This window comes from Astatotilapia calliptera, chromosome 15 (assembly GCF_900246225.1).
Source record: "Astatotilapia calliptera chromosome 15, fAstCal1.2, whole genome shotgun sequence".
Taxonomy (NCBI): domain Eukaryota; kingdom Metazoa; phylum Chordata; class Actinopteri; order Cichliformes; family Cichlidae; genus Astatotilapia; species Astatotilapia calliptera.
Window position 1 is genome coordinate 17,030,420 of NC_039316.1, and position 13,248 is coordinate 17,043,667.

The following is a 13,248-nucleotide window of genomic DNA, read 5'->3' on the forward strand; positions in this document are numbered from 1 at the left end:
CCCCTGCGGGCGGTTTATCCTTCAAGCTCGGGTCCTCTACCAGAGGCCTGGGAGCTTGAGGGTCCTGCGCAGTATCTTAGCTGTTCCCAGGACTGTGCTCTTCTGGACAGAGATCTCCGATGTTGTTCCCGGGATCTGCTGGAGCCACTCGCCTAGCTTGGGAGTCACCGCACCTAGTGCTCCGATTACCACGGGGACCACCGTTACCTTCACCCTCCACATCCTCTCGAGCTCTTCTCTGAGCCCTTGGTATTTCTCCAGCTTCTCGTGTTCCTTCTTCCTGATATTGCTGTCATTCAGAACCGCTACATCGATCACTACGGCCGTCTGCTTCTGTTTGTCTACCACCACTATATCCGGTTGGTTAGCCACCACCATTTTGTCCGTCTGTATCTGGAAGTCCCACAGGATCTTAGCTCGGTCATTCTCCACCACCCTTGGGGGCATCTCCCATTTTGACCTCGGGACTTCCAGGTTATACTCGGCACAGATGTTCCTGTACACTATGCCGTTCCATGTATGCCTTGCCTGCTAGCATCTTGCACCCTGCTGTTATGTGCTGGATTGTCTCTGGGGCATCTTTACACAGCCTGCACCTGGGGTCTTGCCTGGTGTGATAGACCCCAGTCTCTATGGATCTTGTGCTCAGAGCTTGTTCTTGTGCTGCCATGATTAGTGCCTCTGTGCTGTCTTTCAGTCCAGCTTTGTCCAGCCACTGGTAGGATTTCTGGATATCAGCCACCTCCTCTATCTGCCGGTGGTACATACCGTGCAGGGGCCTGTCCTTCCATGATGGTTCATCGTCTCCCTCCTCTTTCTTGGGTTTCTGCTGCCTGAGGTATTCACTGAGCACTCGGTCAGTTGGGGCCATCTTCCCAATGTATTCTTGGATGTTCCTTGTCTCATCCTGGACTGTGGTGCTGACACTCACCAGTCCCCGGCCCCCTTCCTTCCGCTTAGCGTACAGCCTCAGGGTGCTGGACTTGGGGTGAAACCCTCCATGCATGGTAAGGAGCTTATACTGTATATATATATATATATATATAAACACACACACACACACACTGTATATGTGTATATATATATATATATATATACATATATATACATATATACATATATATATATATATATATATATATATATATATATATTAGGGGTGCAACGATACACAAAATTCACGGTTCGGTTTGATACTTTGGTGTCACGGTTCAATATTTTTTCGATAAAAAATAAAATGTTCATGCCTTTTTAATTTGTCATTTATTAAAATTATAAATATATTTTATATTTTAACTCAAAAGTACAGTTTTTAAATTTAACCCTAACCCTTGTGCGTGTTTTTTATTTTGACAGCGAATGCGCACCTGTGGACCACTTATGTGCACCCCTGGTTATTTAGCTCGTCATATTGCAGCCACAGAAATTAAAAAAGCAGCAGGATATATATAAAGTGCATAAAGTGCAGCTTTATGGTCCATGAAACCATAAAGCTGCACTTTCTTTTAGCCTTATAGTCTGATTTGTCATAACTTTTCCGTTTTGTGGTAAGCTTTTCTTTGGCTGTCACTTCTTCACCCTGACCTGTCTTATTTGGCTCAGCAGAACTAAAATATATATCTGTCTGTGAAGGTTCTCAGTCATCCAGGTCATCGTAGTCAAATATATATCCTGCTGCTTTTACACACGCACTCACATAAGCTCAGCGATTCTCTGCGCGATCAACCTCTCACATGTTTAAGCTGCGGGAGATTTCACTTTCACACTTCACATATTTGCATAGTAAGCTAACGATTGATAAGACGATGTCAGAGGAATTGGTGCACATATTATCATCACTCACCAATCAGTGCTGTCGCTCTCTATACACAGTTCTCGCGATTGCAAAGTGAAAGCAAAAAAACAAGCGCAAATTCAAACGCGATTTCAATATGTCACATATTGACAGTGGCTCACCGATGCCAATGACATAATTACCCAGCTACATTTCCGAAAGAATGCAAAAGCATCCATCCATCCATCCATCCATCCATCCATTCGCTTCCGCTTATCCTTTTCAGGGTCGCGGGGGGCGCTGAAGCCTATCCCAGCTGTCATAGGGCGAAAGGCGGGGTACACCCTGGACAGGTCGCCAGTCTGTCGCAGGGCTAACACATAGGGACAGACAACCATTCACACTCACATTCACTCGCACATTCACACCTAGTGGCAATTTGGATTGTCCAATTAACCTATCCCCACAAGCTGCATGTCTTTGGATGGTGGGAGGAAGCCGGAGTACCCGGAGGGAACCCACGCAAACACGGGGAGAACATGCAAACTCCACACAGAAAGACCCCGGCCTGATGGTGGAATTGAACTCAGGACCTTCTTGCTGTGCGGGAACAGTGCTAACCACCGTGCCATCGTGCAAAAGCATTGACATATATTTTTCCTTCCTACAATAGCCGGACGGGCAGGGCAGAGAGAGGTTTTGGTAGCCCGACTGGAAAAATCGCTAGCGTCCTAGCCCCAGGACGTCGGGCTAGTGATTTTGCGAGCCCTGTATCTGATTGAGGAATCACTCATCTTTGGAAAAGAGAGTTTATTACAGAGAAATGGCTCTTTCCAAAATAAAAGCTATACTATCCGCTTCTTCTGGGCTATATTCTCACAGCATATTAAACATATCAGGTCCCCATAAGGAGAATCCTGTGCTAACGGCTGTCTAAATGACTCGGGTAAAGTTAGTAGCATGCTTCCTTTTGTCTGCTCCCACTTGTCTTTGCACTAGGATGATGTCGGCGTAAATGTGCAGTCATATTCGTTGTGTTCCCACTAGTGCTTTCAGGTTAACCTCGTTAAAATGACCTTAACGCCACAACACGGCAAATCTCCGTTAACGACCCCTGATCGCCCCGTGCATGGGGCTAGACGGCCAACACGTTAACGAGCTAACTGCGCTAACACACTAGCTCCCATCCATGTAATTGAGCATTGCGTGGCACATCCAATATACTGTTTTACTTTAGTCCATGACGCGCTTACCTTCAGGGTCATATGTCACATGAAAACCAAAATAATTCCAAACGCCAGATCTGAATGAGGGTGGGGGAGGTTCAATTTGCCATGTTGCAAGGAGAGCTTAACTTCTGTCTGGCTAGCTTGCCCTGCACTCTTCCTTCTGACTATGCTGTCTGTGTTGAGCGCTCAGTGGATCTGCGCTCGACAGTGCAGCCTAGGCGGAGTAGTCGAACGCAGATTCACTGAGCGCTCAACACAGACAGCATCGTCAGAAGGAAAGTTGATAAAATAAATTACAAATGTTGTATTGTTCGATACATATGCGTACCGAACCGAAAGCACTGTACCGAACGGTTCAATATCGATACGAATACAGAAGGAAGAGCGCAGGGCACCTCCCCCACCCTCATTCAGATGTGGTGTTTGGAATTATTTTGGTTTTCATGTGGCGTATGACCCTGAAGGTAAGCGAGTCATGGACTAAAGTAAAACAGTATGTTGGATGTGCCACACAATGCTCAATTACATGGGTGGGAACTAGTGTGTTAGCACAGTTAGCTCGTTAACGTGTTTTGCCGTTGGCCCCATGCACGGGGCGATCGGCGGTAGCTCGTTAACGGAGATTTGCCTTGTTGTGGCGTTAAGGTCATTTCAACGAGATTAACCTGAAAGCACTAGTGGGAACACAACGAATATGACTGCACATTTACGCCGACATCATCCTAGTGCAAAGACAAAAAAAACAAGCATGCTACTAACTTTAGCCGAGTCATTTAGACAGCTGTTAGCACATGATTCTCCTTATGCTGCTGAGAATATAGCCCAGAAGAAGCGGATAGTATAGCTTTTATTTTGGAAAGAGACATTTCTCTGTAATAAACTCTCTTTTCCAAAGATGAGTGATTCCTCAATCAGATACAGGGCTTGCAATATCGCTAGCCCGACGTCCCGGAGCTAGCGATTTTTCCAGTCGGGCTATTGTAGGAAGAAAAATATATGTCAATGCTTTTGCATTCTTTCGGAAATGTAGCTGGGGTAATTATGTCATTGGCATCGGTGAGCCACTGTCAATATGTGACATATTGAAATCGCGTTTGAATTTGCGCTTGTTTTTTTGCTTTCACTTTGCAATCGTGCGAACTGTGTATAGAGAGCGACAGCACTGATCTGTGAGTGATGATAATTTGTGCACCAATTCCTCTGACATCGTCTTATTAATCGTTAGCTTACTATGCAAACATGACAAGTGAAATCTCCCGCAGCAAGCTTAAACATGTGAGAGGTTGATCGCGCAGAGAATCGCTGAGCTTATGTGAGTGAGTGTGTAAAAGCATTTCAGTTCTGCTGAGCCAAATAAGACAGGTCAGGGTGAAGAAGTGACAGCCAAAGAAAAGCTTACCACAAAACGGAAAAGTTATGACAAATCAGACTATAAGGCAAAAAGAAAGTGCAGCTTTATGGTTTCATGGACAAAAGAATTTCTGTGGCTGCAATATGACGAGCTAAATAACCAGGGCTGCACATAAGTGGTCCGCAGGTGCGCATTCGCTGTCAAAATAAAAAACACGTACAAGGGTTAGGGTTAAATTTAAAAACTGTACTTTTGAGTTAAAATATATATTTATAATTTTAATAAATGACAAATTAAGAAGGCATGAACATTTTTTTTGTATCGAAAAAATATTGAACCGTGACACCAAAGTATCGAACCGAACCGAACCGTGAATTTTGTGTATCGTTGCACCCCTAATATATATATATATATATACTGCATTTAAAGACCCTGGCACCTGAGTAGTTGTTCTAAGGAAGACATTTTCCACTGTGTGGTTCAAGTTATTCAATTCATTCTCTCCTAAATTACACAAGTGAGCAACATTTTAGCCTTGTTTGCTCTTCTGTGAACAAAGGCTGTTCATTTTCTCCTCCACGATGTTCTTGGTTGTGTCTCTCTGCTTCATAATTTATGAGTCCACACAGCAAATGATAAGCCACACATACTGAACAATTACACCTAGAGGGATGTCTGTATGAGAGAGAGTAGTAGTAGTAATTACTGGTAAAGGCATTTGCAGTTTACATATCACATCACATTTGTCATAATAAATGTTGTGAGCTTGGACTGTCTAGTTAAATACAGGCTTTTCTGCAACACGTGTAAAGCTTTTCTTTTTTCCAGTTTAAAAACATGCAGGTCAGTACATTTGTTGACACTTTTCTCTATTGACAGTGAAACCAATGGCAGTAACATGCAATGCATAGCGTGTTTGCGGAATATGATAATATCAAACCAGACAAGTCAACTGATAATCATCTCATTGAAGATTCACATCATTACACTGATTCTTGTCAATTTCAGGTTAAATTATTGTCTGCTGTCATGGATTCAGTTCTAATTTCTGGAGAATTAGATAAACCCATTACTTTTGTTGTTGATCCATCAGTCTGTATCTGTGTCTACCCTTTTATCCTCAAGCCGTGTTGGGAACCTTTTGAAATATTTTCTGAATCAGACAGTAAACAACAGACAGAGCTGTCAATTACCAACAATATTTTTGTCTGTCTTTCTGTGAGGAGAGCTCTCCAGCTGTATTGTATTTTCTGTGAAATATTTTGTTTTTTGGATTCTGGCTTGTCTTCAGATATAAAAGGGCACATTTTTCACTCTGTAAACCGTATTGATCCATCACTCCTGAAACTATTTAGTGTCTTCTACTGAGAAAACCCTTTTACTTTATAGTGAACAACACTCTTTCTTTTGTTTTTCAGCCAAAATGTTCTGAGTGATTCTATGTGGCACGTATTGATTCTTAATTCTCTTTTACTGGGTATCATCCAACTCTGACTTTGTCTTGTCTGTCTTTATGTGACTTTCCTGCCCACAAGGAGAAAGAAAATCACACAAAACCTATTTAGTATTTGAAAATTACAAGAAAAGTGGAGGGAAGGCTGATTATACACCAGAAACTGGTTGAATAAAGATAACATAAAAGACGTGAAGGAGATATTCTTGATTGCTTTTAATAATGACTGCTATATTTTAGATATCATAACAAATCATCCTCATTTGCATGTGCAACATAGTATCTTACAGTTACAGCTGCACCTCTTGCACTGCTTCACATAGGTATTTGAAAAATATTGTGACATGTATTGTAGTCGCATAACCGGTCCTTCTCATTAACTCAGTGCAGATCTTTGAAAATGAACAGTGTTACCTGCACAAGAAAAAAATAATTGTTTACATTATAAATGTACATAAGAGGAGCATGGAGCTTACACACGCTGTCATTCACTTACGGAAACTAGCAGTAAGGAAAAGGTAGAGCTCTATGTGCACACACAGGTGTAAGGTGAGACACCCTGCAGCCCCTTAATGCAAACACTGCGGCAGGTGGCTCAGGAGGTGTGATGACAGTTTAATCAGTTGAGAAATTGTGTTTTGAGAGGATCAGCCAGTCAGTGAGAGCGACGACAGTCTAATATCTAATAAAGACACTTCATAATCTGCACTTTCTGTGCATCCAGAGCACATTTTCTCAGTTTTCTGTTTGGTTAAAATGCACGACTGCCTCCAAAACTTTACTAGAAGACGAACCATTTTAAACAAGGTTATGAATTCAAATCGCAAAACATTTAGCTAGTCATTTTACAGCATCGGTGGCAAGGTGGTTGTCACTGTTGGCTCACAGCACGAGGGTCCAGAGTTTAATTCCATCAGTGAGTTTCCACATGTTTGTGTGGGTTCTCTCCGGCTTCCTCCCACAGTCCAAAGACGTGCCTCTTGCCCTAAGACAGCTGGGATAGGCTGTATCTCCAACTCTGGGGCTTTTATGCCAAAAGACCTCAAAAATCCTCCAATGTCCAAAATTAGGGTTCAGCTTGCATCTCGGGACAAAACAGCTTCACCTCACCAAAACAAGCCAGGTTCCCCGGGCATTTCATTACCGAATTGGCCTCTGGGAAAGGCAGGCGATGATGACATCATAAAAAACAAACCAGGCTTTATTGAAAAGAGTTTACAAAAAAGTCATGTTTGGCAATGAAAGCGTGAATCAGAGGAGCTGTGTGGTGGAGCGAGATTTAATTTTAGCCAAATAATATGTCTTGTTATTCTCAAATTCCCATCTTTAGATGTGACAAGCTGACTTTGTCTTTGTTCATTTCCCTCAGTGGCAGTCAACATGACCTTGTCTTTGGGTGACAAACTGGACGTCTGACATCTTATTATGCTTGCTTCCTCTGTCACACAAATACAAACACATATACGCACACACTGCAACACACAAAAAGTGCAGTGACAGTAAGTGATATGCCAGACGCTTTCTCATCATGAAGACTTATCATACACCCACATTATGGAGGCAGACATTCCAGGCAGGTGGACATGCACATGCACACACACACCTGTCTAGTGTTGAGGTTGTGTGGACAGTTGATCCCCAGACAGATTAGACTCCAAACTGAAATCTCCTCAGGCCAGCCCTCAAATCATGCACATACACACGCACACACACACACACACACACACACACTGACACATACGCTGTCAGAGCTTTAAAGTCAAAGACTTTCGACTGACAAAAGTGACTTGCCAGGAAAAAAAAAAGTTGAGTAAAGTCTGAAGTCCAACTATTAGAGTTTATAGAAAACTTTTTTTTAAAGACAAATCATTTTTGATCACTGATGCGTTATCTCTAGATAACCACATTTTGGACGTTAGGCATTACTTATGCTTTTTTTTTAAATTTACAAAAAGTAATGTAGTAATTCTTGTAAATATTAGCATCATAAGTATAATAAATGTTTATTTTTAATGTTGCACGATCTTGCATTACTGTTCCTGAATTCAGTATTTTATTAGAACATATATAATACTTCATATATGTTCGATTACTTTTATTATCTGCATAGTAGATGCACCTTTTTATGTTTGCTACAGTCTTTTTATCTCACTTTCCAGTGGGAGATGGGACAAAAACTAAATAACACTATACATGGGACATGTGTTACTACTGTCTCTACTCTACACCACAGAATAGTGTCAGAGTTCACAACAACAGCTATGTCAAAGCACTTTCTAGTAAAATAAAGACCCTACAATAGTAAAATAATATTAGAAAGAGAACTCCAAAAATCCTCTGTGAGCAGGTACGTGGAGACTGTGGGGAGGAAGAAATCCCATTTTACAGAAAAGACCTAAATCAAAATCAGGTGGAGTGATGTTTCACAACACAGATCAGGTAAAAATTGTCCTGTTCGAACTATTTAATTCAATTCAATTCAATTCAATTTTATTTATATAGCGCCAAATCACAACAAAAGTCGCCTCAAGGCGCTTCATAGATACAGAGAAAAACCCAACAATCATATGACCCCCTATGAGCAAGCACTTTGGCGACAGTGGGAAGGAAAAACTCCCTTTTAACAGGAAGAAACCTCCGGCAGAACCAGGCTCAGGGAGGGGCGGCCATCTGCTGCGACCGGTTGGGGTGAGAGAAGGAAGACAGGATAAAGACATGCTGTGGAAGAGAGACAGAGGTTAATAACAGATATGATTCAATGCAGAGAGGTCTATTAATACATAGTGAGTGAGAAAGGTGACTGGAAAGGAAAAACTCAATGCATCATGGGAATCCCCCGGCAGCCTACATCTATTGCAGCATAACAAAGGGAGGATTCAGGGTCACCTGGTCCAGCCCTAACTATATGCTTTAGAAAAAAGGAAAGTTTTAAGCCTAATCTTAAAAGTAGAGATAGTGTCTGTCTCCCGAATCCAAACTGGAAGCTGGTTCCACAGAAGAGGGGCCTGAAAACTGAAGGCTCTGCCTCCCATTCTACTTTTAAATACTCTAGGAACAACAAGTAGGCCTGCAGAGCGAGAGCGGAGCGCTCTAATAGGGTGATATGGTACTACAAGGTCATTAAGATAAGATGGGGCCTGATTATTTAAGACCTTGTATGTGAGGAGCAGGATTTTGAATTCAATTCTGGATTTAACAGGAAGCCAATGAAGGGAAGCCAAAACAGGAGAAATATGCTCTCTCTTTCTAGTCCCTGTCAGGACTCTTGCTGCAGCATTTTGGATTAGCTGAAGGCTTTTCAGTGAGTTTTTTGGACATCCTGATAATAATGAATTACAGTAGTCCAGCCTGGAAGTAATAAATGCATGAACTAGTTTTTCCGCGTCACTCTGAGACAGGATATTTCTAATTTTAGAGATGTTGCGCAAATGGAAGAAAGCAGTCTTACATATTTGTTTAATATGTGCGTTGAAGGACATGTCCTGGTCAAAAATGACTCCAAGGTTCCTCACCGCGTTACTGGAGGCCAAGGTAATGCCATCCAGAGTAAGAATCTGATTAGATACCATATTTCTAAGATTTTCAGGGCCGAGTACAATAACCTCAGTTTTATCTGAATTAAGAAGCAGAAAGTTAGCGGCCATCCAGGTCTTTATGTCTTTAAGACATTCCTGCAGTTTAACTAATTGGTGTGTGTTATCTGGCTTCATGGACAGATAGAGCTGGGTGTCATCTGCATAGCAGTGAAAATGTATGCTATGTCTTCTAATGATACTGCCTAAGGGAAGCATGTATAATGTAAACAGAATTGGTCCTAGCACTGAACCCTGTGGAACTCCATAATTAACCTCAGTGTGTGAAGAGGACTCTCCATTTACATGCACAAACTGGAGTCTATTAGATAGATATGATACAAACCACTGCAGCGCAGTACTTGTAATACCTACAGCATGTTCTAATCGCTCTAATAGGATATTATGATCAACAGTATCGAACGCTGCACTGAGGTCTAGCAGGACAAGCACAGAGATGAGTCCACTGTCAGAGGCCATAAGAAGATCATTTGTAACCTTCACTAAAGCTGTTTCTGTGCTGTGCTGAGCTCTGAAACCTGACTGAAACTCTTCAAATAAACCATTCCTCTGCAGATGATCTGTTAGCTGTTTGACAACTACTCTTTCAAGGATTTTTGATATGAAAGGAAGGTTGGAGATTGGCCTATAATTAGCTAAGACTGCTGGGTCTAGAGATGGCTTTTTGAGTAAAGGTTTAACTACAGCCAGCTTGAAGGCCTGTGGTACATAGCCGATTATTAGAGATAGGTTGATCATATTTAAGATCGAAGAATTAATTAATGGCAGGACTTCTTTGAGCAGTTTTGTAGGAATGGGGTCTAAAAGACACGTTGATGGTTTGGAGGAAGTAATTATTGAAGTTAACTCAGAAAGATCAATTGGAGAAAAAGAGTCTAACTTAATATCAATGGTACTAAGAGTAGCTGTAGATAATATTACATCTGTGGGATGATTATTGGTAATTTTTTCTCTAATGATAAAAATTTTATTTGTGAAGAAGTTCATGAAGTCATTACTAGTTAACGTTAAAGGGATGGTTGGCTCAAAAGAGCTCTGACTTTTTGTCAGCCTGGCTAACAATTTAACAATAATGCAAATAAAACTAGACTCCAAACGTTAATCGTGTTGAGGTTACAAATGTACTAAAACCTGAGTCTAATTATCTCTATATGAACCTTTTTCCTATGTCATCATTTTATATTAAATATTTCTGTTGTACCAGTATTATCAGCAACACACTTTTCTTAAGACTACAGAATTATGGCAAGAAAAAAGTCTCCCGCCAACGTTATGTTTAATGATTATTCATACCACCATTACTACAGTACATTCATAATACATGTTCTTCTATGACTTCAGGTTCTCAGCCAAGTCCATTATTACTGCTGAATTTTCAGGTTTCTATGTAGGAGCAATGTACAAGGACAAGCGATTGATGGTTATGATTTGATTTTTTTTCTTATTTTTTACAATTTTCTGCAGTCACACTAGCTTCAAGCTGAAATCAGCTAACCTTTGAGTGAAATCTAACTCACTCTACCCTAAGGGGACGCTAACCTGCACTAAAAGAATTTCATTAGAAAAATATTAGCACTGGCCTTCAAACGTTTTCATTGATCTCACTTGACGGACAAGATAAACTATGCTTTCAGATCAATAGTTCTCTCCAACACAGCTGACTGAAGCCTTCACTGAAAGCAACCCAGCATGGACGATTCTCTGTTCTCATATCTCGATCAGATGAAATGTGTTCAGGGCCACTATGTTTGATTTTATAACAGCTGCGGAGTGCTATTTCCAGCACATTTTATTATTTATCCACCATCCTCCATATCGTTTGATCTGAAGGAGGTACCACCCTGACTTCTACATAGACACATTTTAGGAAAGTCCTTGAAAAAAGGCTGCGGTAGTCATTTAAAAGTAAGCTGCTTTTGATTGTTCTGTGAAATTGAGGTTTGGACACTAAGGAGGAAGTGACAAAGTGCGAGCATAGATTCAGCCTGACAATCATTTTTCACTTTGGCCTTTGTTTGTTTCCACTCTATAGATCAGAAAAATGCACTGAAATGTCTTGAACAATGCACAACTTTTAGACATTTGATTATCTTTATTTATCTCTCTTTTCCTCATCTGATAATTGATTCTGAGAATATATTTAAAATATCGTTTCACATAACAAAACCATTTTTGCACATTTTTAGTCAGTTTTTGTGCCCACTTTCTAATTATTTTCTAAAAATGTGTCTTTGCATAGGTTTGACTACCAGGAGCTACTTCATAACTCTACCTTCTGCCTGGTGCCACGGGGCCGGCGTCTTGGATCTTTCCGCTTCCTGGAGGCCTTGCAGGTAAATCAGTCAATTGCGTGTGTATGGATAATGTCTTTAAATATTGTTGATTTGTCCATGTAGTTTTATACAGACTTGTATAAAATATGTCATGAGTCACACCTCCATTCACCAGACGGCTTGAGGTTTAATGCTATTAAGAGGTAAAAGGGTTTACAAATAGAGTGCTGCACAGCTTAGTCTAGCAATCACTTGCCAACTGGTTGGGGAATTGACATTTTTCCCTAGCCTGTATGACTGTTGCGTGGTGGCATTATTTTTTGTATCCAAACTTTAGATCATATTCTCACCTCAGAAAAAAAGATTTCAAACAGTGATGTGTGTGCAATCATTTTGTCAGGTTTAGTCTTGACCTACCACGTCGGTATTTTCTATTGAAATTTTTTACTTTCTACTCTCCACCTGAAAGAGAAATAGATAAGAAATGTTAAAATTATACACACACATATATATATATATATATATATATATATATATATATATATATATGTGTGTGTGTGTGTGTGTGTATATGTACACATATATATATACATACATATATATGTATGTATATATATATGTATGTGTATGTATATATACATATATATAGGGTTAGGATGATGAGTTACCTAAAATTATCTAAAAATCTGTCACCAAAATAAAAACAATTCATATCCCTGTTCATGGACAAATAGTTGGTATCTTATGACTACAGGGAGTGCAGAATTCTTAGGCAAGTTGTATTTTTGAGGAATAATTTTATTATTGAACAACAACCATGTTCTCAATGAACCCAAAAAACTCATTAATATCAAAGCTGAATGTTTTTGGAAGTAGTTTTTAGTTTGTTTTTAGTTTTAGCTATTTTAGGGGGATATCTGTGTGTGCAGGTGACAATTACTGTGCATAATTATTAGGCAACTTAACAAAAAACAAATATATACCCATTTCAATTATTTATTTTTACCAGTGAAACCAATATAACATCTCCACATTCACAAATATACATTTCTGACATTCAAAAACAAAACAAAAACAAATCAGCGACCAATATAGCCACCTTTCTTTGCAAGGACACTCAAAAGCCTGCCATCCATGGATTCTGTCAGTGTTTTGATCTGTTCACCATCAACATTGCGTGCAGCAGCAACCACAGCCTCCCAGACACTGTTCAGAGAGGTGTACTGTTGTCCCTCCTTGTAAATCTCACATTTGATGATGGACCACAGGTTCTCAATGGGGTTCAGATCAGGTGAACAAGGTGGCCATGTCATTAGTTTTTCTTCTTTTATACCCTTTCTTGCCAGCCACGCTGTGGAGTACTTGGACGCGTGTGATGGAGCATTGTCCTGCATGAAAATCATGTTTTTCTTGAAGGATGCAGACTTCTTCCTGTACCACTGCTTGAAGAAGGTGTCTTCCAGAAACTGGCAGTAGGACTGGGAGTTGAGCTTGACTCCATCCTCAACCCGAAAAGGCCCCACAAGCTCATCTTTGATGATACCAGCTCAAACCAGTACTCCACCTCCACCTTGC

The 13,248-nt window shown here is 40.5% G+C and overlaps 1 protein-coding gene across 2 annotated transcripts in view; it reads left to right on the forward strand.

Moving 5' to 3' along the window:
• The window catches only part of LOC113037346 (exostosin-1), a 346,739-nt gene that overhangs the window by 270,110 nt on the left and 63,381 nt on the right, over nt 1–13,248 (forward strand). For both annotated transcript variants that reach the window (XM_026194326.1, XM_026194325.1), the window contains one exon: nt 11,640–11,733. In XM_026194326.1, the coding sequence (XP_026050111.1) occupies nt 11,640–11,733 (94 nt within the window). The remainder of the gene's footprint in view (nt 1–11,639; nt 11,734–13,248) is intronic.